This window comes from Mirounga angustirostris, unplaced genomic scaffold (genome assembly GCF_029215605.1).
Source record: "Mirounga angustirostris isolate CCGP_5_RB_7025 unplaced genomic scaffold, mMirAng1.0.hap1 SCAF_17, whole genome shotgun sequence".
In the NCBI taxonomy this organism is placed as follows: Eukaryota; Metazoa; Chordata; class Mammalia; order Carnivora; family Phocidae; genus Mirounga; species Mirounga angustirostris.
The window spans coordinates 11831219-11856554 of NW_026991725.1; the positions used below are offsets into that span (position 1 = coordinate 11831219).

Here is a 25336-nt window from a genome sequence, read left to right on the forward strand (position 1 = left end):
TAGAGTATTTCTAATTCATTAAGTGCAAATAATAGAAACTTATTTTAAGATTCCTTTTTAAAAAAGATTTTATTTACTTGAGAGAGAGTGAACAAGAGAGAGTGCGTGCACATGAGCAGGGGGAGGGGCAGGCAGAGGGAGAAGCAGGCTTCCCGTGGAGCAGGGAGCCCGATGTGGGACTCAATCCCAGGACCCTGCGATCATGACCTGAGCTGAAGGCAGATGCTTAACCGTCTGAGCCACCCAGGCGCCCCAGTAGAAACTTATTTTAAAAAATACAATGTATTATGCCTTTGGCCTCCTCCTAATGGTATGTGAGATGAGGATTCCTATTGAAGAACATCTGATTCCAACCCTAATTCTAACATTACCTCCCATTTTTATGTGGAGATATTATTCCTTCCTGCATGATTACCTCCCCATGTAAAAGCATCATTAATATCACTCTCTCAACTTATGGGAGTGTTGGAAGGTTTAATTACCCAGTGTTTATTCAGCACTTTACAGAAGAAAAATGTTATTATTAACTAGGCTAATCACAAATTTAGCTTTTAATATGGTTAAGTTTCCATTTCTTTGCTTTTCTTTTTAATTACTTAATAAAAAACGTGACCAGCTCGCTTTTGTTCTTTAGGATCTGAATAAGAATACAAATAATGTAATACTATCAAAAATTTTCCTCTTATATTTAAAGGATTAGATTTAGTAACACATGTTGAAGGTTGTGCAGCTTTTTCCCATTTAAAAATAAGTGTTTCCATGCTTCTTGCAATTTGTGGTAGATTTAAAATGTCTTTGCTGTTTTGTGTTTCACTTTATACATGCACATTCTTGGAAAATGTCACTTTCTCAAATACTTTGTTCCGCTTTTCCTAATTTTGGTTCAATCTGTTAAATATCATGAATAAAAATAATAAAAGTCTTTGTAAAGGAAAATGGTATAAATGTTTACAATTTTCAAATCACAAAAGCCATATTTCACATTGCTTTAACGTGATGCTCATTGTATTGCATTACAAAAAAACTATTTTGAAAACATTGTCCATGGTAAGAAATGGCTATGATTCTAATAAAATACATGAAAATAAAAAACGTATTGTTATAAAAATTGAAAGTAGATTCTGAGACTCAAAATTTAAGAGGCTCTTAACTATAGGAAACAAACTGAAGGTTGTTGGAGGGGAGGTGGGTGGAGGGATGGGGTAATTGGGTGATGGGCATTAAGGAGGGCACTTGAGGGGCGCCTTGGTGGCTCAGTTGGTTAAGCGACTGCCTTCGGCTCAGGTCATGATCCTGGAGTCCCTGGATCGAGTCCCGCATCGGGCTCCCTGCTCGGCAGGGAGCCTGCTTCTCCCTCTGACCCTCCCCCCTTTCATGTGCTCTCTGTCTCTCTCATTCTCTCTGTCTCAAATAAATAAATAAAATCTTGAAAAAAAAAAAAGGAGGGCACTTGATATAATGAGCACTGGGTGTTATATGCAACTGATGAATCACTAAATTCTACACCTGAAACTAGTAGTACATTATATGTTAACTAAATTGAATTTAAATAAATTGAAAACTAAAAATAAATAAATATTTTTGATAGAGATTTATAAATTTGAGCTTAGGAGCTTAATACTGTATTATTTGTGATTATTGTTTTCCATCAGGCATGATAGATACTTTTGCATCTGTCTAATATACCATTTTTAGTCAGTCTTTAAGTTTCAAAGATAGAGTTAAGTCGTGACATCATCATTTGTTCCTGCATTATTCAAAAAAAATGCTAAAGTAGTCAGTATCCTACTAAATCTTCACAAAAAACCTGAGATACCTAGGTCATTCCTCATTTTCTAGATGCTAATAACCTAGTTTTTGACAGGGGAAGGTATTACTGATTCTTCCATGGAAAGATGTACTTCAATAGGAGGACTTAACTGTACAGACCTAAAAATCTTATTTAATTTCTGTTCTTTGACCAATTCATGCTCCTTTTAGTGGTTCATTTGGCTAGGCTTCACTGTATTGTTGGCTTTTTCCTTATGTAGTAATTTTTGAATCTGAAACAGACTGTCAGAATGTTTTCCCATGTTTATAATGTGTGTATTATTATTTGTATATAAAACAATTCTGAGGTGTAATGGGTTGAGAGTTCTGATGATCATTTAACCAAAGAATATGGTTATATACACTTGGCCAAATCTACTAACTGTACAACCTCAGTTTATTAAGAACAATTTAATGCTATAACCTCAGAAAATTAAAATAACTTTTTGATTAAAAGTGCTTAATGCTCAGTAGTTTTCCAGTTTTATTTGGGAAACTGTCTCTGTTGTCTTAATAAAAGTAAGTTAGGATACCAACAGTGATAGTGTTAACAGAAGAACCTGAGAAATGGAAATCCATTCATATTTGTTTCAGAATAGTGTATATTGGTAAAATTTTAAAAAGTTATTTAAATATGTATTGGTTTAGCATAATCATATTCTTTTTAAATATATTTATTTTTATTATGTTATGTTAGTCACCATACATTACATCATTAGTTTTTGATGTAGTGTTCCATGATTCATTGTTTGAGTATAACACCCAGTGCTTCATGCAATACGTGCCCTCTTTAATACCCATCACCAGGCTAACCCATCCATATTCTACTTTAAGAAATTAATAAACTAGTAAACAGTAAATCATAACTCTAGTTACATTGCTGAAATTTAATCTTCAAATGCAGTAAGTGAAAAGACAACCTCATGTTATTTTGAAGTAGTATAATGAATGGCAGAAGAATTTAAACTTTTATATTTCCATTAAAAATCCCACTTTTTTTTTAGTTTTTATTTAAATTCCAGTTAGAAAAAAAATCCTACTGCTCTTTCAGTGGGATTGTACTATATCAGATCATTATGTGCAAAAGAGGGAGAAGATCTGTATTGGTTATCTATTGCTGCGTAAGAAATTATGACAGACTTAATGTCTTGGACAGACATTTATTATTGCATAGTTTCTGTGGGTTGGCACTCCAGGCACAATTTTTTTATTATTATGTTCAGTTAGCCACTGTATAGTACATCATTAGTTTTTGATATAGTGTTCAGTGATTCATTAGCTGTGTATAACTCCCAGTGTTCATTACGACACGTGCCCTCCTTAATACCTATCACTGTGTGACCCCATCCTCCCATCCCCCTCCCCTCTGAAACCCTCAGTTTGTTTCCTGGGGTCCATAGTCTCTCATGGTTCATCTCCCTCTCTGATTTCTCCCCCCTGCAGTTTTCCCTCCCTTCCCCTGTGGACCTCTGGCCTCTGGCAAGACTTATCCAAAAGAAAAGAGAAAGGACCCAAATTAATAAAATCATGAATGAAAGGGGAGAGATCACAACTAACACTAAGGGGATAGAAACAATTATTAGAAATTATTACCAGCAACTATATACTAACAAATTAAGCAACCTGGAAGAAATGGATGCCTTCCAGACACAATTAAATGGGCCCTTAGTTTCGGGTCTTAAAAGGCTGCTGTCAAGGTATCAGCAGAATTGGGTTTTTATCTGCAGGCTTGACTGGGAAAAAACCCACTCCAGAATTTACTCAGGTTCATTTCTTTGTGGATTCAGAATTGAAGGCTCTGATGTACGGCTGGCCATGTGGTGGAGGCCGTCTGCAGTTCCTGGGCATGGGGCTTTCTCTCACATGGCATCTTAATTACTTAATCAGGCCACCAAGGAAAGACTATAGTGATGACCTTTGAGAGGATGGGACTAGTAATGGTTGGGAGCATGAGAAACATTTCTGAGATACTGGAAATGCTATGTAGAGTTAAATATGTGTATCTACCTTCTGAAAATTCACCAGGATGTTCATCTTAGAATTCACCATACTGTACACTCTTTTATGTATGTTTACCTCAGTTATCTTTATTTAAAAATAATTGTAAAACATAAAACAACTTCCAGTGACTCCTAGATTTTTCAATGTATTTTTTATTTTTATTTTTTAACATTTTTCATATTTTTCTCATATTCCTCAACTTTTCTACTTTGGAGTTAATTCTTTGATCAATATGACTTATTAATAGAAGCAAGTGGTAAATCCTACTACGGTTTAACCACAGATCATTGGATAATAGCCTTTTAAAATAGGAGATCTTTCTTGAATTCTTTTGTAAATTCCAGTTAGTTAACATACGGTGTAGTATTAGTTTCAGGTATACAATTTAGTGATTCAGCACTTAAATACAACACCCAGTGCTCATCACAAGTGCATTCCTTAATCCCCATCACCTATTTAACCCATCCCCCTCACCCACCTCCCTTTTTGATTGCAATGGAATTTCAGTTTGTTGGTAGTGGACAACCATACATTATTTCGTAAATTTATTAGGAATCTTGTAATCATTCATAATGTAAGAATGCTACTTCATAAAATATGTAGTGGTATTGGCCCCTGTTACTCTGGTGCTAACTTCTGAGGCCAAGATACCCCCTGCCTATATGATTATAGAAAATAGAAAGTGTGCTAAAGCAATTTTTTCATCTTTCTATTTAGGAACCTGACCATAGCTAGTTCTAAGGCCTTTTTCCCTCTACTTCCCAATATTCCACATACTCTGTGGAATGAATAGAGCTTTTCTGTGACTTCTCATGGTGGGACATAGTTTCTTCCTCCACTTTTCTGTTTTTTTTTTTTGTATTGATATATAGTGTCCTCTCCCTCTCCCTCTTTCCTATTCCTACTCTGGTGTCCAGTTGCTAGGCTCTTTTCTTTTATATCCTTGCATTCCGCCATTGTACTGAAAGTAAATTCCTCTATATCTACAGCCTGGTTTTCTTTCAGAAGACAAAATTTCCTAATAATACTCCCTTAATTTGATTTTTGTATTCTTTTAGTTTTGTTCATTTTTATGTACTTTCTTGGATTGCTTTGTTTTATGTAGTATTTGTTTTTTTTTAAACTGGCTTAAAACATGTAATTCCTCTTTCCCTAGTGTCTACATCATTGTTCAATGAAGTTAAGAGGAGATCCCATTTCCATACTCCAGACGAGATGTGCTCTCTTGCTCTTCTCTCTATGCTCTTAGTCACACTGCTGTTATATACCTTGTGACCATCATGACAGATTGTGCCCTTTGTATAGGTTCATATTAGTCATCAGAAGAATACAGTACTCCCAGGTCATTTCTCATTCTTCCTCTCTAATCCTCATAAGACTTTCTGGGCAGTGATGCATATCCTTTCCTCCCCTGCACTTACTCTTTTAACCTTTCTTTATTTATACTATTCATCAGTACCTATCATTTGGTTTATTTCACTTATTTATGTGTTTATGTGTGTCTTCATCTACTAGAATATGCTCAATGAGGGAAAGAACTTTGGCCTGTTTTGTTCAGATTGCTTAGCACAGAGATAACTAATTAAATTTATATAATGAATTCATTAATAAAAATAAAAGGCAATGATTCTCTTCCATCATTTTGAGAGTAAAACCTAATTTTGACACTTCGTTTTTTGTTCATTGTTTACTTCCATATTGCTCTATAAATTTAGTCATCTTTATTTAACTGTTTTAAATGTGTGATATATGAGGTGTTAGGATATTTACCATCACCTGTAATCCTCTGTTTTCTGAATATAGTTAGTTTTTTTCTTTTTTTGTTTTCCTTTTTAAGGTGCTGTGGTGTATCTCTATATGGATACAGTTTTATAATTATACCTATCCATAAGTTTCTTGTCTTTATGTTAGATACCTTCTCTAGTCATATAAGGGGAGGGCCTTTGTAGTAAAGAGCATGGCCTTTTAAGACTCCTGACTACTCATGGAATGGTTAGTAGGACATTTCTTATTAAGTTGATTATGGCTGGCAGATCATTTAATTGACCTGATTGGTAGAAGTATCATGAGATTTCAAAGAAAGAAGCAAGTACTTCAAGCTGGGAGGATGCCATTGTAATCAGTCTGAAGAATTTTTGAGATATAGGTGTGTAGAGATGGGAATGAAAGAGCCAGGTAGATAGAGACCATGAGTAAAAAAGGCACTAATGGTACATGGGCTAGAGTACAAGTTGAAAGAAGAGAGTGTCAACTAAATATTAAAAAAAAATTGAGTCTGTATTGTGGAGGGTGTTATTTGCTTAGATGAAAGTTTGAGCTTTATGACAAAGGGGTGTCTTTGATAGTTTCTGAAACAGGAATAAATAATTAGAGGTATTGTTTAGGAGGATTGCTATGGCAAAGTAGATAGATTTTTAAGTTGGTAACCTTTGAGCGTGATACGATGAAATAGATCACAAGTCCCCATGCCTGTAGTCCCTAATTGTGGGCCCTGCTCATTACACTCTATTTCTGAACATCTTGTTTTTCCTTCGTCCACTCTGATTACTCCTTCAAAAATATTTATTGATGGTATACTATGTTCTAGGCATATGACAAGGGCATGAGAAATGAATGATATGTTGTCATATCTTGGCTTGAACAAGATCACAGTATATTGGAGACTTGAAAATAAATAATTTTAATAAGCATAAAAATATTGTAATATTTTTGAAATGTCCTTGTTTCCCAAGGTTCCGTCCTCTTTTATTCTCTGGGTTAAGTTTTCCCTTTCTATTTATTTATCAGCTTTTTCTGTCAATATGGTTGAATAGATAAACACAAATGCCCCCACCAACTGTCTTGTTCAACAATATTACTGTGTTTCTCAGATTGGATAATGGCATGTATCCATCATTATAGTGTCAAGCAGAGTATTTTCACTGCCCTAAAAATCCTCTATGCTCTACCTGTTCATCCCTTCTTCCCCTAACTTCCGGCAAGCACTGATCTTTTTACTGTCTCCATAAATTTGCCTTTTCCAGAATGTCATATAATTGGAACTTCATTTCATTTTAAGGCCAAATAATATCATATGTGTATACCACAATTTGTTTATGCTTTCATCAGTTAAGGGACGTATGGGTTGTTTCTACTTTGTGGTTGTTATGAATAATGCTGATATGAATGTTCATGTATGTGTTTTTCTATGGACATATGGTTTCATTTCTCATGGATATACACCTAGGAATGGAATTACTGGGTCATATGGTAGTTCTGTGTCTAGCTTTTTAAAGAGCCATCAAACTGTTTTCCATAAAGGCTGCACCATTTGACATTCCCACCAGCAGTGGACCAGGGTTCCACTCTACATCCTTGCCAATGCTTGTTCTTTTTCAGTTGTTTTATTATGACTAACCTAGTGCGTGGGAAGTGGTATCTCATTGTGGTTTTGATTTGCATTTCCCTAATAACTAATGATGTTAAGCATTTTTTCATATGTTTGCTGGCCATATCTCTGTCTTCTTTGGAGAAATGTCTTATTGTATCTTTTGCCTTTTTGTAAATATGGATTGTTTGTCTTCTTCTTACTGAATAGTAAGAGTTCAATATATTCTGGATACTAGACTTTTATCTGATCTCTGATTTGCAAATATCGTCTCATATTTTTTAGGTTGTCTTTTCACTTTGTTTTTTTTAAATTTAAATTCAAGGTAGTTAATATATAGTGTATTATTAGTTTCAGGGTAGAGTTTAGTGATTCATCAGTTGCATATAGCACCCAGTGTTCATTACAATATGTGACCTCCTTAATGCCCATCACCCAATTATCCCAACCCCGCTCCCCCATTCACCTCACTTCCACCAACCCTCAGTTTGTTCCACAGATGAGTGAAATCATATGGTATTTGTCATTCTCTGACTTCTTTCACTTAGCATAATACACTTAAGTTCTAGCCATGTCATTGCAAATGCCAGGATTTCATTCTTTTTGATGTCTGAGTAATATTCCATTGTGTGTGTGTATGTGTGTGTATATACCAAATATTTTTTTAATTTTTTATTGTTATGTTAATCACCATACATTACATCATTAGTTTTTGATGTAGTGTTCCATGATTCATTGTTTGTGCATAACACCCAGTGCTCCATGCAGAACGTGCCCTCTTTAATACCCATCACCAGGCTAACCCATCCTCCCACCCCCCTCCCCTCTAGAACCCTCAGTTTGTTTTTCAGAGTCCATCATCTCTCATGATTCATCTCCCCCTCCGATTTCCCCCCTTCATTCTTCCCCTCCTGCTATCTTCTTCTTCTTTTTTCATTTTCTTAACGTATATTGCATTATTTGTTTCAGAGGTACACATCTGTGATTCAACAATCTTGCACAATTCGCAGTGCTCACCATAGCACGTACCCTCCCCAATGTCTATCACCCAGCCACCCCCATCCCTCCCACCCCCCACCACTCCAGCAACCCTCAGTTTGTTTCCTGAGATTAAGAATTCCTCATATCAGTGAGGTCATATGATACATGTCTTTGTCTGATTGACTTATTTCGCTCAGCATAACACCCTCCAGTTCCATCCACGTTGTTGCAAATGGCAAGATCTCATTCCTTTGATGGCTGCATAATATTCCATTGTATATATATACCACATCTTCTTTTTTTTTTTTTTTTAAGATTTTATTTATTTTATTTGACAGAGAGAGACACAGCGAGAGAGGGAACACAAGCAGGGGGAATGGGAGAGGGAGAAGCAGGCTTCCCGTGGAGCAGAGAGCCCGATGTGGGGCTCGATCCCAGGACGCTGGGATCATGACCTGAGCCAAAGGCAGACGCTTAACAACTGAGCCACCCAGGCGCCCCTACCACATCTTCTTTATCCATTCATCTTTTGATTGGACATCTTGGCTCTTTCCACAGTTTGGCTATTGTGGACATTGCTGCTATAAACATCGGGGTGCACATACCCCTTTGGATCCCTACATTTGTATCTTTGGGGTAAATACTCAGTAGTGCAATTGCAGGATTGTATGGTAGCTCTATTTTCAACTTTTTGAGGAACCTCCATACTGTCTTCCAGAGTGGTTGCACCAGCTTGCATTCCCACCAACAGTGTAGGAGGGTTCCCCTTTCTCCGCATCCCCGCCAACATCTGTCATTTCCTGACTTGTTAATTTTAGCCATTCTGACTGGTGTGAGGTGGTATCTCATTGAGGTTTTGATTTGGATTTCCCTGATGCCGAGTGATGTTGAGCGCTTTTTCATGTGTCTGTTGGCCATTTGGATGTCTTCTTTGGAAAAATGTCTGTTCATGTCTTCTGCCCATTTCTTGATTGGATTCTTTGATCTTTGGGTGTTGAGTTTGATAAGTTCTTTATAGATTTTGGATACTAGCCCTTTATCTGATAGGTCATTTACAAATATCTTCTCCCAGTTTTTTTACTTTCTTGATAATGTCCTTTGTTTTTGTTCTTTTAAAAAGATTTTATTTATTTGAGAGAGAGAACGAGAGAACGAGCAGGGGAGGGGCAGTGGGAGAGGGAGAAGCAGACACCCCTCCCTGCTGAGCAGGAAGCCTGATATGGGGCTTGATTCTAGGATCCTGAGATCATGACCTGAGCCAAGGGCAGATGCTTAACCAGTTGAGCCACCCAGGTGCCCCTGATAATGTCCTTTGATGCACAAAAGTCTTCAGTATTGATGTAAACCAATTTATGTATTTTTTCTTTTGTTGCTTGTGCTTTTGGTATCATATCTAAGAATATTGCCAAATCCAAGGTCATGAAGATTTATCTCTGTATTTCCTTCTAAGAGTTTTATAGTTTTAGATCTTACATTTAGGTCTTTAATCCATTTTGAGTTAATTTTTATTTATGATATAAGATAGGAGTCCAACTTCATTCTTTTGCATGTAGACTTTCAGTTTATCCAGAACGATTTCTTGAAGATACTCTTTTTTTCCCTCGTTGAATAGATTTGGCACCTTTTTTGAAAACTAATTGATCATAGATTATTTCTGGAATCTGAATTCTGTTCCATTGTTTTATATATCTGATGTTATGTCTGTATCACAGTGTTTTGATTAAAATCTCTTTGTTGTAAGTTTTGCAATTGGGAATGTGAGTCTGCCAGGTTTGTTTTTTTTCAGTACGTGTGGCTATTTGGGGCCTCTTGCAATTCGTTTTGCTTTTAGGTTTGCTTCATTTCTGCAAAAAAGTGCAGAAATTGGAATTTTGATAGAGATTGCATTGCTCTTGTTAATGGAACTGCTTTCTTAATTTCTCTTTTGGATTGATAATTGCTGTTTTATATGTGTTGATCTTGGACCCTGCAACTTTCCAGAATTTATCAGTTCTTGTATTATTTTGTGGATTTGGGGGGATTTTTTATATATTGGATCATGTTGTCTGTGAATAGAGTGAGTTCATGAAACTTCTTTTCCAATTTAGGAGCTTTTTATTTTTATTTTTCTTGCCTAATTGCTTTTGCTAGATTTTTCAGTACAATGTTGAATAGCGGTGTTAAAAGTGGGCATCCTTTTCTTTTTCCTGATCTTAGGGGGAAAGCATTCAGTCTTTTACCATTGAGTATAATATTAGCTGTGGGTGTTTCATAAATGCCCTTTATCATATTTGGAAATTTTCTTTTATTCCTAATTTCTTATATGTTTTTATCATGAAAGGATGTTGAATTTTGGAAAATGCTTTTTCTCTATCAGTTGAGACAGACATGTGTCTCCCCCTCCCCCCCATATTCCATTAATGTGGTGTTGATTGTTAAGGAGTTTATTATCTAATTCCACATATTTGTGGCCCAGTGATTATTTAAGAGGTTATTGTTTAATTCAACATATTTGTGAATTTCCAGTTTTCCTTCTGGTTTTGATTAGCAATTTCATTCCATTTTGGTTAGAAAGCTTGTTTTCATTGTTTTTAAATTTATTGAGACTTGTTATGTGGCTAACATATGGTGTATCCTGTAGAATGTTCCATGTGCACTTCAGAAGAATGTGTATTCTGTTGTTGGGTGGAATCTTCTATAAGTTGGTTACATTTAGTTGACTTATAATGTTGCTCATAAGCTGTGTTAATTTTTCTTCATTCTTTTTAAATTTTCCTCTGATGTGTAATTTCAGTTGTCTTATTTTCAAGTTTGCACATTCTATCTTCTGCCTATTCTGATATTCAGATTTCTGAAACCTTTAGGTGTTTTCCATTTTAATTACTGTACTTTTCAGTTCCATTATTTCTATGTGGTTCCTGTTTCATAATTCCTAGATCTTTTTTTTTTTTAAAGATTTTATTTATTTATTTGACAGAGAGAGACACAGCAAGAGAGGGAACACAAGCAGGGGGAGTGGAGGAGGGAGAAGGAGGCTTCCCGTGGAGCAGAGAGCCTGACACAGGGCTCGATCCCAGGACCCTGGGATCACGACCTGAGCTGAAGGCAGACGCTTAACGACAGAGCCACCCAGGCGCCCCTAATTCCCAGATCTTTATTGATATTCTCAATCTGTTAGTTTATCCTCCTCTCTGTATTTTCTTTTAGCTATTTGAGCGTGATATTTAAGTCAATTGATATAAAGTCTTTGTATACTAAGTACAATATCTGGGTTTCCTCAGTGTTTCTCTCCATTTATTTCTGTGAATATGCCATACTTTCCTGGTTCTTTGTGTGCCTTGCAATTTTTTGTTGAACAGTGGGCATTTGAATGTTGTAATCTGCAACTCTGAAGATCAGATTGTCCTCCTCCTCAGATTATGCTGTTTTTGCCTGCATCCACCCATTGTTTAGTGGCTTTTCCAAACTCTTTTTGTAAAGACTATATGTATTGTCTTAAGTGATTACTGAAATCTCTATTATCTTGGCAGTCAGGCAGTGACCTGACAGAGATTTTCTTAAGTGGCAGACACCAACAAGAAAAAAATAAAAACTCTAACATTTGCAAGTTGGTACTGAGCTGGGATAGTCCATGAGTGCGAAGTGCTGGCATCTGTAACACTGCCTTAGGCTTCATCTCCAGCTTGTTGCAGACTTAAAGGCCCAGCCAAAGATGCAAGTCGTGTCTTTGCAGTTCTTTTTTGAGCAAACATCCAGCTCTGGGCATGTGTATTATATTCTTGATAACCCAGTTTATCATTCAGTGTACACACCCACACTCACACACATGGTTTTTCTTTCTTTTTCATTTTATTTTTTCTTTATTTTCTTTTGTTATTTTTAATTTAAATTTTGTTAGTTAACATACAGTGCAATACTGTTTTCTGGGGTTTTCTTTCTTTCTTTTTTTTTTTTTTAAAGATTTTATTTATTTATTTGACAGAGAGAGACACAGTGAGAGAGGAACACAAGCAGGGGGAGTGGAAGAGGGAGAGGCAGGCTTCCCGCCAAGCGGGGAGCCCAATGCGGGGCTCGATCCCAGAACGCTGGGATCATGACCTGAGCCGAAGGCAGGTGCTTAACGACTGAGCCACCCAGGCGCCCCGGTTTTCTTTCTTTTTAAAAAATTTTGTTTTAATTCCAGTATAGTTAACATACAGTGTTATATTAGTTTCAGGTATAAAATACAGTGATTCAACATGATTTTCATTTAAAGGAATTGGCTTACATGATTGTGGGGGCTTACTGTGAAATAGTGTAGGCTGGTAGGCTGGAAACATCAGGCAGGGATTGATGCTATAGTCTTAAGGCAGAATTTCTTCAATAATATGTATTTCTATTGCTGGGAAAATTGGACAGCCACATGCAGAAGAATGAAACTCGACCATTCTCTAATACCATTCACAAAGATAAACTCAAAGTGGATGAAAGACCTCAATGTGAGACAGGAATCCATCAAAATCCTAGAACAGAACATAGGCAGTAACTTCTTTGACATCACCCACAGCAACTTCTTTCAAGATACATCTCCAAAAGCTAGTGGAACAAAAGCAAAAATGAACTTTTGGGACTTCATCAAGATAAAAAGCTTCTGCACAGCAAAGGAAACAGTCAACAAAACAAAGAGGCAACCCACAGAATGGGAGAAGACATTTGCAAATGACACTACAGATAAAGGGCTGGTATCCAAGATCTATAAAGAACTTCTCAAACTCAACACCCAAGAAACAAATAATCAAGTCAAAAAGTGGGCAGAAGAGATGAACAGACACTTCTCTGAAGAAGACATACAAATGGCTAACAGACACATGAAAAAATGTTCATCATCATTAGCCGTCAGGGAAATCCAAATCAAAACCACACTGAGATACCACCTTACACCAGTTAGAATGGCCAAAATGGACAGGGAAAGAAACAACAAATGTTGGAGAGGTTGTGGAGAAAGGGGAACCCTCTTACACTGTTGGTGGGAATGCAAGTTGGTACAGCCACTTTGGAAAACAGTGTGGAGGTTCCTCAAAAATTTAAAAATAGAGCTACCCTATGACCCAGCAATTGTACTAGTGGGTATTTACCCCAAAGACACAGATGTAGTGAAAAGAAGGGCCATATGCACCCCAATGTTTATAGCAGCAATGTCCGCAATAGCCAAACTGTGGAAAGAGCCGAGCTGCCCTTCAACAGATGAATGGATAAAGAAGATGTGGTCCATGTATACAATGGAATATTACTCAGCCATCAGAAAAGATGAATACCCAACTTTTACATCAACATGAATGGGACTGGAAGAGATTATGCTAAGTGAAATAAGTCAAGCAGAGAAAGTCAATTATCATATGGTTTCACTTATTTGTGGAACATAAGGAATAACATGGAGGACATTAGGAGAAGGAAGGGAAAAATGGGTGGGGGGAATTGGAGGGAGAGATGAACCATGAGAGACTATGGACCTGAGAAACAAACAGGGTTTTAGAGGGGAGGGGGGAGGGGGGATTGGTTAGCCCAGTGATGGGTATTAAGGAGGGCACGTACTGCATGGAGCACTGGGTGTTATATGAAGACAATGGATCGTGGATCACTACATCAAAAACTAATAATGTATGGTGACTAACATAACATAATAAAATTAAAAAAAATATGTATTTCCATTAATTGAATCTCTATGTTTAGTTCTTTTTATCTGCTCTTTTCCATTTCGTCCCTTTTATTCATTTCCTCTTCATTCTGGAAATGTTTCTGAGGTTTATCCTGTACTTCACAGGTTCAATTTTCTGAACAAAAGTTGGATATCACTAAAATATTTCTGCTCTTCAAAAACACTGTCAGTAGAATGAGAATATGAAACACAGACTGGGAGAAAACACGTGGAAAATACATATCTGACAAAGGACAGTTATCCAAAATATATAGAGACCTCTTAAAACCCAACAATAAGAAAATGAAAAACCTGATTAAAAATTGGGCAAAAGATGTCAACTGAGCATATGAAAATATGCTCCATATCTTATATCATCAGGGAAATTCAAATTAAAGCAACAATCAGATAACCACTACACACCTATTAGAATGGCCAAAATCCAGAAAACTGATACCGTCAAATGCTGGTAAGGTTGTGGAGCAACAGGAACTCTCATTCATTTCTGGTAGGAATGCAAAATAGTAAAACCACTTTGATAGACATTTTGGCAATTTCATACAAAGCTAAACTCTTGCCATATGATTCATGAAATTACCTTGCTTGGTATTTACCCAAAGGAGTTGAAAATTTATATTTGCACAAAAAGTGCACTCAGGTGTTTATATTAGCTTTATTTATAATTGCTAGAACATGGAACAATCAGGATATCCTCCAGTAGATAAATAGATAAACTGTGGTACATCCAGGTAATGGAATGTTAATCAGGACTAAAATGAGCTATCAAGCATAAAAAGAAATGGAGGAAAATTAAATGCATATTGCTAAGTGAAAGAAGTCAGTCTGAAAAGACTACATCCTCTATGATTTCAGCTCTACTCTGGTAAAGGCAAAACTGGAGATAGTAAAAAGATCAGTGTTTTGAAGGAAGGATGAATAGGCAAAGCATACAGGAATTTTAGGGTAATAAGTTTATTCTTTATGATACTATAATGTTGGATATGTGTCATCATAAATTTATCCAAATCCATAGAATGTACAACACCAAGAGTGAACCCTTATGTAAGCTGTGGACTTTGGGTGATTATATGTCATTGTAAGTTCATCAGTTATAGCAAACATTCCGTTCTGATGGGGGATGTTGATAAAGGGTAGTCTATGCATGAATGGTGGGAGGGGTATATGGAAAATCTCTGTATCTTCTACTCAATTTTGCTGTGAAGCAAAAACTGCTCTAAAAATAAAAAATTGTTATTAAATATATTTATATTAACAATATTTTTTAATGTGATGAAAATTATGACAGAGAAAGTAAGAAATACTGAAGTAGGCAAGGTATTTAGATCGAAATGTTTAGTGTTTTCTTGTTTATCTTCTATATTTATAATATATTCAATATTTTTTCTTTTAAGAAATCTATTTTGTTTTATAGTTCCTTACTGCTTAATTTAACCATTGCATTTTCAGTAATGGAAACTTTTAAAAAAATTTGCCCTTCAAATAGTTCTCATCAACACTCTTCACTGAAATGATTGAACTGTGTAAATACTGTCCCATTGGCTGTGGGAAGAGTTTTCCCTCCCTAAGAAAAGCTTAATAATTTCCCTTATGGGTATAGGTTGTGGGTACAATAGGTAACAGATTATTCTGATACAAAATTTTTCAGCTTATATTCTTGGTTACTCACCATAAAACAAGCTACTTAGGTAAAGAGAAGGTCAGTTAAGGACCATTTGTGTTTATTTCTTTTTATATTTATCATGAAAAGTACAACAGAATTTTATACTATGCATGTTGGTATCTATGTATTGGAAAGACAGAGGTGCTGGGGCCACAAGTTAGACTTCCTGAACCAACCATTTAATAATACAGATTGCATCATTCCCCCTTTCTCTCCAACCTCTGGTGTTTGCTTGCAATATATTTAGTTACATTTTAAATTTGGCTCTCAACATTTCTATGTGGAACTTTTTTTCTTAAGGAATTAATCAGGTTTATTATAAAGTTAAGTGATAGCTTTATGTTTAATGTCAGACACAAACCTGTAAAAATGTTAACCCATTTGAGTTCTGGAGATCTAATGAAGACTCATTCTCTATACAACTTTCTTGTGGCACTATCTGGTGCATATTAGAGTGCAAAGTAAAAGCTTATTTCATGTCTGTATATTTTAGTTTTAGTTTGACACGTATCCTTTCTGTTATGGGGCATGCATACTGCTGATGTTATGGAAAGCTTTCTCATCAGCCTATCCATGAGGAAAATTAAGATCGTCTTGCTGTGTCCCAGGGAAATAGTCAAGGCTTTTAAAAAGAGAGAAAAACAAAAGGATATGTCAGGCGTGTACATAACTGTGCTATTGGCAAGTAGCATGACTCCTTTATGGATGTGTGACTTTCTGAAAACTCTGGTTTTAAAAGAATTTTCTTTTTCTGTTAGGCATTGAATAAGAGCTTTTTTTTCCATATATAAATAGATTTTTCAATTCTACCAAGCCTCGTTCGGTCAACTCTACACTTCTATTGAAAGTTTTGTGCAGGAAGAATCTCAGTTGTGACATTGTATGGATGCCAGTGAAATGATCAGAATTCAAGTTTCTAGTGTACTGTTGCTATAATGAGCTGCTAATTGAAGGTGACAGGCTGTTTTTTTCTTCCCAGTTGGTCTGGCAAAATGTTAGATTTCATTCATTATTAATTCATTGCTTCTCAGCAGAGGACTGGATTAATTACTTGGGAACATTAAGAAAAGAATTTTTGCCTTGTGTCAGTTTTAGAGATTGAAGTTCAGGTTTTAATTAGGTTCTCCCCCACCTCCAGTTTGGCCAGTTGTATACAGTTGTGTTGTAAGGACCCTCCATAATCAAGACACAGCAATGTTGCCATCATCCACTACATTTTTTCATGGCACTTCCCTCTTTCCCTGCCCCGTGGCAACCACTGATCTGCTTCCTATAATTATAGTTTTCCCTTTCTACCTTTTCATGGAAAGGGATTCATGCAATACATAGACTTCTGTATCTGGCCTTTTTCCACTTCATAATGGTTTTGAGATTCATTTATGTTGTTGTATGGATAGCTCGTTCTTTAAAATTGCTGAGTGATATTCCATTGCTTCAGTATATCACAGTATATTTATCCATTCACCTATTGATCTACATTAAGTGTTGTCTTATTATGAATAACAAATGACCTAGATGTGACATATGGTAAGCGTATGTTTAATGTATAAAAGCTGCTAAACTATTTTTCAAAGTGACTGTACCATTTTGCATTCCCAACAGGAATGTATGACATTTTAATTACTTTGCATTCTTGTATTACCAGTCTTTTAAATTTTAGCCATTCTAGTGAGTGTAGTGGTATCCCTTAGTGGTTTAGTGGTTTTAATTTGCATTTCACTTCATCTTTTCAAGTGCTTAGTTGCTATCTGTATATCTTGGTATAGTGTCTTGCAACATATTATGGCCATTAAAACATGCGTTGTATGTATCATTATTATTGAGTGATAAGAGTTCTTTTTTATGTTCTGGATACAAACCGTTTGTCAGATTCATCTTTTCAAAATATTTTCTCACAATATGGGACTTGCTTGTTCATTTTTAAATATCTATATTAAAAAATAAAAGTTGTCAATTTTGATAATTTTGGGTTGTCAGTTATGTCTGTGTTCATGCTTTCTTTTTCTTGTTTAAGCAATTTTTACCTAAATTTTGTTCTAGAAACTATTTGGTCCTTATGTTTGGTTCTTATCTTCTTGGACTGTGATCTATTTTGAGTTAATTTTTGTATATAAGTTAGGGGAAATTTTTTTTTTTTTTTTTTTTTAAGTTAGGGGAAATTTTAAATCCTTCCATGCAAATATCTAATTTTTAAAAACAACATTTGTTCAAACACGGTTCTTTCATCACTTAATTATATGGTACCTTTGATGAGAATCATTTGGCCATATGTGTGAGTTTATTTATGGACTCTCTATTCTGTTCCCTTGACCTATATGTCTGTGCTCAGACCAGTATCATAATACTTTTTTTCCCTTAAATTGAGATATAATTGCCCTATGACATTATGTTAGTTTCAGGTATATGATATAATGATTTGATATTTGTATATATTGCAAAATGATCACCACAGTAAGTCTAGTTAACACTCGTCACCACACAGTTATCATTTTTTTTCCTTTTGGTGAGAACTTTTAAGATCTACTCTCTTAGCAACTTTTAAATATATAATGCAGGATTGTTAACTCTAGTCACCATGCTGTACATTACATCTGCAGGACTTGTTAATCTTATAATTGGGTGTTTGTTCCTTTTTTTTTTTTTAATTTTTATTCATTTGACAGAGAGAGAGAGACAGCGAGAGAGGGAACACAAACGGGAAGTGGGGGAGGGAGAAGCAGGCTTCCCGCTGAGCAGGGAGCCCGATGCGGGGCTCGATCCCAGGTCCCCGGGATAATGACCTGAGCCGAAGGCAGACGCTTAACCGACTGAGCCACCCAGGCGCCCTGTGTTTGTTCCTTTTGACCATCTTTTCCCATTTTGCATTACCCTTACCTTTGGCAACTCCCAGTCTGTTCTCTGTATTGAAGAGTTCAGGTTTTCTGTTTTTTAAAATTCTGCATATAAGTGAGTTCATACAGTATTTGTCTTTGTCTGACTTACTTCATTCAGCATAATGCCCTCAAGGTCTATCCACATCACAAATGACAAGATTTCCTTTTTTTTTTTTAATATAAGATGCCTGAATAATATTCCATTGCATATCTATATCTGTATCTAACACATTTTCTCTATCCACGTATCCATTGATGGACACAGGTTGCTTCCATGTCTTAGCTGTTGTAAATAGTGCTGCAATGAACATGGCAGTGCATAGTGCATCTTTTTGAGTGTTTTTTTTTTTTTTATAAGTACCCAGAGGTGGAATTGCTGGATGATAGTTCTAATTTTACTTATTTTTTTAAGTTTTTATTTAGTAGGGTATCTAAACATTTTTGTTTAAATGATGGATAGAACTTACAAATGAAGCCATTTTTGAGGATTTCACTGTGAGAAGTTTTAAATTATGAGTTCAATTTCTTTTATAGATACTGGGATATTCAGATTGTTTCTTTATAGATTGGTTTAGATTGGTTTCAGAAAACGAGGTTTTAGTTCCATAAGATTTTTTTCTTTTGCTTACTCCACTTTCATTCCATTTCATATTGTATTATTAGTTCCCTCATTGTACTTCTATTGGATTTAATTTGCTCTCCTTTTCCTACTTTGTTAAGATGGAAACATCAATCTCTTTATCTGTTCTAGTGTCAAGAACCCAGTGTCTTAATTACTGTACCTTTCCAATATAAGTCTGATCATGTGGAATGCATATTTATATACATTTTAGAATGAGGTCTCATTCTTCGATTTTTTATTAGGGTAGAACTGTATCAGTTTAGAAAGTCTGTCAGCCTATGGTATATACTTCAGTTTATTTTGCTTTGTTTTGTTTTGTTTCTTTTTGTGTAAATATGTCAAAGTCTTAGATTTATTCCAAGATATTCAGTATATTCATATATTCAACATGTATATTTTAAAATTTCACTTTATAATGGTTTGTGCTTAATTTATAAAAATACAGGTGCTGTTGTATTAGTGACCCGGGTAAATTGATATATCAATTAATTAACAACCCATATTAACAATCCATATATTAATGGTTCATCTTTATTGTGAGGTTGTCTTTTTTTTTTTTAAGATTTTATTTATTTCAGAGAGAGAGAGAGAAAGCACAAGCATGAATGGGGGGAGGGGCAGAGGGAGAAGCAGACTCCCTGCTGAGCAGGGAGCCCGATGTGGGGCTCCATCCCAGGACCCTGGGATCATGACCTGAGCCAAAGGCATGACTCATTTAACGAACTGAGCCACGCAGGCACCCCTATTATGGGGTTGTCTTATGTATATTTTGACATACATATTTGTATTACTAAGTTTTATACTTACAGTCAAGTTCTCGGCAAATAATGACAGCTTTATTTCTTCCGTATAGTAATTTATTTTCTTGCCTTATGCACAAGACCTTCCATATTATGTTGAGTATATGTGGTTTGATAATGAGTATTCTTGTCTAGTTCCTGATTTTAGGGTGATGATTTTCAGTGTTTTACCATTACATATGATTGATAGTTTTTATTAGTTTTAAGGTTGCTGTACTTGATCAGATTAATGAAATGTTTCTTACGGTGAACAATTTTTTAAGTATCAAATACTTCTTTGCCTTTATTAAGATTTATTAAAAATCTCATGGTTTTTTTTCTTTTCTATAGTAATAACTTGGTGAGTGAGTTTCATTTTCTTTTTCCCAAATTTTGCATTTCTGAAATGAGTTAATTGGGATATATTATGATTTTTTTTAATAGTTCATATCAATTTCCTTGTTAATTAGGGGTTTTATGTCATGTTAATAAGAAAATGTAGAGTTTTTTATTGATCATCCATGTATTTTATTCATATCCATATGAATAATTCATGTTCTTTTTAAAATTTTCATTAATTTTTTTTGTTATGTTCAGTTAACCACTGTATAGTATATAATGAATCATTGAAAATGTAGAGTTTACTGGCCCTCCCACATTTTAAAAAATAATGGCTTTTGTGTCTCTCTCTCTTTTTTTTTTTAGCACAAGTCCACCTTACTGTTGTGTAGATCTCTATTCACTTCGTACTGGGGAGATGGTCAAGTCTATTCAGTTTAAAACACCTATCTATGATCTCCATTGCAACAAACGGTAAGAATTTCTTCCTGTGATTCTTGTTCAAGGTAAGATACCTCCTGGGCAGGTAGAGCTCTACTAGTATTATTTACCATCGTTGACTTATCTTGTAAAGAAGTCACAAAATACCTTCTGAATTCTGCCAAATGGAATAACTGTTAAGATTTCTGAATGAATGTTTTCAAACTTCCAGTCTTGACCCATGAGTGAATTAAGTTTAGTGAGTCATAACTAGCATTTAAAAACTGAAATGGAAAAGAATAAAAAGTATCTGAGCAAATGTATAAAGATTAAATATTGCTTTGAAGAACTTTTTTACATGTATAACATAACTTTTTAATAGACAGAATGTTTGTGCTTCTGTGGTTTATGATATGCAATATAACTTTCCTATTAGCATTCATCAAAATGAAGCATATTCTGAACAATAAAAATGACTTTTAAATATTGTTATTTCACAGTAGAGCTAAAACATGGACTAGATAGATTTTCCTTCTTTAAAATCTATTTTGTTGATATCTCTAGGAAAACTCAGATCTGGGTTGAACCTGACCTAACGATAATGCAGAATTAATTTATAGCCATTGAACATTAGCGGAGATAGGGACTTTAAGGATCTGCTATTACTCAATACTTCCTTCTACATTTGAGAAAACTGCAGCCCTGCAATGGTAAATGTCTTGATCGAGGTCATGGATGGAAACTGTAAATCTTACATCTCATCAAAAAGCAAACACATGGAACATGGAAAACACAGTAATTTATGCTGTGTCAATATAAAATAAATTTTGTAATAAAAGTCTCTCGGGTTAGATTTTAAAGAGATTCAAAGAATGACTCAGAAAGGTTGCCTATAGAAAGAGGGTAAAGACATACCTGACAAATACAAACTACAAGAACATGTGGGCTTTGATACTAATGATAAACATCTTTGAATTCAAGTACAAAAACATGAAATAGGACAAAGAAAAGCTGTTCAGTGATAGTGTGCAGTTCATAGTGGAGATCTAATTATTATGCATATTTATACTTCAAATAATATCAAACTCAAAATTATAGGAAACAGAAATATTATTGCTGGGATAATGTAATTATCCAATGACACATCAAATTATTCAAAATCAGTATTATTGAATGGGTGGATCCAGTGGGTAATATATTTAACCTGGGAAAATATAATGAAAGCTCTTCAAGTGTCCTTTGTGCTCCCACAAAATAGATTACGTACATATTTAGCCAAACAGAAAATTGAACACACTTGAAAAGGGAGATTAAGTACAAATACGATTTTTAGGTCATAATTTACCTATATTACAAATACACAAATATATTAGAAAACAGAAAAACACAATGCAGTTAAATTTTTAAAAAAATATTTCTTGCATTATTTTTTTAAACTGTTACAGTAAATCTGCGCTTGTTCCAAGTACTGTGTTTCTGGATGATGCAGTTAGGTCAACTTTTCTTACAACAAATATTTTTGTGTTTGTTGCTTTTAATTTTAGCTGTGAAATAATAAGCACATTTAATATCTTAACATATATAAATTACCTTGAAAATTAATACAGTTAATCTTTTCATAGTCATCTGTGTACTCATCATAGGTGATTATGATTGTGAAACTTCTGAGTAGGAGTAAAAGCAGATAAAAGTGATTTATGAAATGAGATGTCATTAATGAAAAGTGATTATGAAATTCTCTGGAAATTTGGTTGATGTAGCTAAGGTTCATAAAGAAAAACCATTGAAGATATGCTCCAACAACAAAAAAATCTGTTGATTTGGATACATTATGTAATTTTAAAACATTGATTTTCCATTTAGAAGTTGCATGAGTTCAGATGTGGTAAAGGTCAGAGGAAAAGTTATTGTGTGGATGTCAGGATACTGCTTAGATTTTGCTCTATAAAATGTCAGCTCTGATTCTCCCTGGTTAATTCTTCTTTTGTTTTTGCAAATCAGCTGTAAGGTACAGTCTTCTGGACTTAGCAATATTCGTAATAAATTAAACCGTCTTTGTGGAAATGATTTTGTATGTTACTATATTATGGGGAGGGGCTGCTTGATTATAAGAAAAGCTTTTCATATTTGTTTGTCTCTCTGCATTTTCTCTCATTTGAGTTTGTCACCTTCTTATTATGGATTCGCTAAGCCTTTTAACCTGGGTCTGCTGATTGGTTGGTTTCTTATGTTAAGTGCCATGACAGAATCATTTATTATGTGTTGTCAGCTGTGTTAAGGATTTTGTTCTGCATTAGCAAATGAACAAGATTAATAAAGCGTGCATGTTAAAGACAACATTTTCTTTTTTCCCACTCATCATTAACATCTGTTACTCAGATTTACCTCCCCCAAATTTGGAAAAATACCCTGAGTATGTTAAATATGTAACAATTATAATCTTTTATTTGATTATTAAAATAACTTTGAAATTTGGGTCTTTACATTAATGTTACGCAAAGAGAAGTACTCAAAATATTAATTTATAAAATAACTTCATTTTGGATGTATTTTAGAAATTTTGGTTATAAAATATTTTATAACTTCCTAATTTTTTATAAATCTTGGGCTTTGGGAGAAATATAGTTCATACATATCCTGCTTAAATTTTAATATATTGAGTCAATCAGAAATGACTCAATTATACTGAATAACAGTTGTCTGAGTTTACTTTCTTTCTTTCTTTCGCTCTTGTGTTGGGAAATTCAGCAATCATTTTAAGTGACAGGTTACATAAATCCATTTTGCGTTTAATTCCATGACTTTGAGCCAGCACTGGAAAAACACTTTTAGTAAATAGCCAGCAGTTTATTGATTTCATACCTTCCTAATGAAGATAGATTTATTTGATTTATAATGAATGTAAATAAAATTTTATTTAGAGGAAAATAATGTTTTGAGCTGTAGTTTGTTCTATTACTTTTCTTCTTCTATTCATGTCTCTCTTGATTACAGTAAGTATTTTGTGGTTGTACTTTTACATTTTAAGAGGCTGATGTTTCTTGCCTAAATTGCATTGGTAGATACTTCTTTAAATTTAATGATTTAATTTACAGAATTTCACATTCACATTTTTGTTGTTTTTTTCCCTCTAATTTTAGGATCCTCGTTGTAGTCTTGCAGGAGAAAATTGCTGCCTTTGATAGCTGTACTTTCACAAAAAAATTTTTTGTCACAAGTATGTATCAACTTGGTTTATTTCTTATAATACACTTGAGTTTATGCTATTTGATAGAATCAGCAAACGTATTGTAATCGTAACATCAATATTTCGTGGTTATTCAATTGTTATGATATTTCTGTGTTTTTGTGGATCTCTTACTTACTACTCTCATTTTGTGGTATGTATTTACAACCCCAAACACATTTTTTTCCTGTTATTGAGCAGGCTTGTGCTGTGTTGCCTCAGTTTCTCCTTACATATTCTCCTTGAGTAATTGTGATTAATTTAGGTTCATGTAGCCATGTCATACTTTCAAAGCTGTTGTTGAGTTACTTCATTAACATAACATACTTGAAGAGATGACGGATTATCATACATGAGGGATTTGAAACTTAGAGAAATGTGCCAGTGTCTTTCTTTCTCTCCCTCCTTCTTACTCCACCTCCCATGACTTCCAGTACTGTTTGAAAGTGCAGGAATCTGGAGCCACATACATACTCACTGATTGGGCGATTGGTTCTTTTTCTGAAAGGAATTGGTTCATGCAATTGTAGGGGCTGGCAAGTCCCAGATTTGTAGGGCAGGCCAACAGGGTGGAGATTCCAGCAGGAGCGGAGTCCAAAGAAAGTCTGGAGTTAGAATTTTTTTTCGTGCTCGCTTTGGCAGCACATATACTAGAATTTGTTTTTCACTACACACTAGCAAAACAGTAGTTTTCATTCTTGGATGTTAACTTCTATAATTCTCCATCAAAGCTCTAGCTGTTTTTTTCAGAGTCTGATTATGCATGTGCTGTAGAGATAGTTTTGTTGGAACAGATTTCAGTTTTTTTATAACTAGGGAATCCAACTCATATTGTTGTCGATCTTGAAATATCACAACTATTTACATACTTATTCATTAGGTGTTTACCTAATATCTACTATGTATTAAGCCCTGGGTAGTAGACATTATCCTTTCTGATAACAGGTCATGTTCCTGACATAGAACTAATACATTATCATTTATGTGTAATTGCATACATTATATATGATATATAACACATAATGTTATATATATATATAATATATATATTCATTATAATGCATAGTTTATAATTTGGTAGACTAGGAAGAAGAATTATGACAATTTGTCTTCTTGACCTTATAATCCTCTCTTGGAGATCTACAAAGATAATAATGAAGATCATGTTCATTGAGATATTTTTTGTTTTCTCACAAACCCTAATGTATACCATTCATATCTCTAGCCCCTGGGACATTGAACTAGCACAGTGTAGGCTCTCATTAAATATTTCTTGAACAAATGAGTACATTAATACAGCTATCATTGACTTTATGATACTCAGAAATTTATTTATGGTTAATAATTATTAAATATAGATCATTAGGTAGGATCTTATATTGTCACATCTACATGTAAAGAAATTTAAAAAGTTTTTGAGGAGCATATTTTTGTTAATAGCATCTTCATTCACAAATGTATTTTATACATAATATGGGCACCTTTGGATATTTCATGGCCTGTTTTAGCATATTCTTCTTATACAGGTCTTATGCATTAATATATTACACTATATTTATATTATTCATTACTATAATTAAAAGAA

General features: G+C 34.6%; 1 protein-coding gene across 9 annotated transcripts in view; it reads left to right on the forward strand.

The window, feature by feature from the left end:
- BCAS3 (BCAS3 microtubule associated cell migration factor) overlaps positions 1-25336 on the forward strand; it is a 599947-nt gene that overhangs the window by 110035 nt on the left and 464576 nt on the right. For all 9 annotated transcript variants that reach the window (XM_054510917.2, XM_054510920.2, XM_054510919.2 and 6 more), the window contains 2 exons: positions 20472-20579; positions 23666-23742. In XM_054510917.2, coding sequence (XP_054366892.1) covers positions 20472-20579; positions 23666-23742 — 185 coding nt within the window. The remainder of the gene's footprint in view (positions 1-20471; positions 20580-23665; positions 23743-25336) is intronic.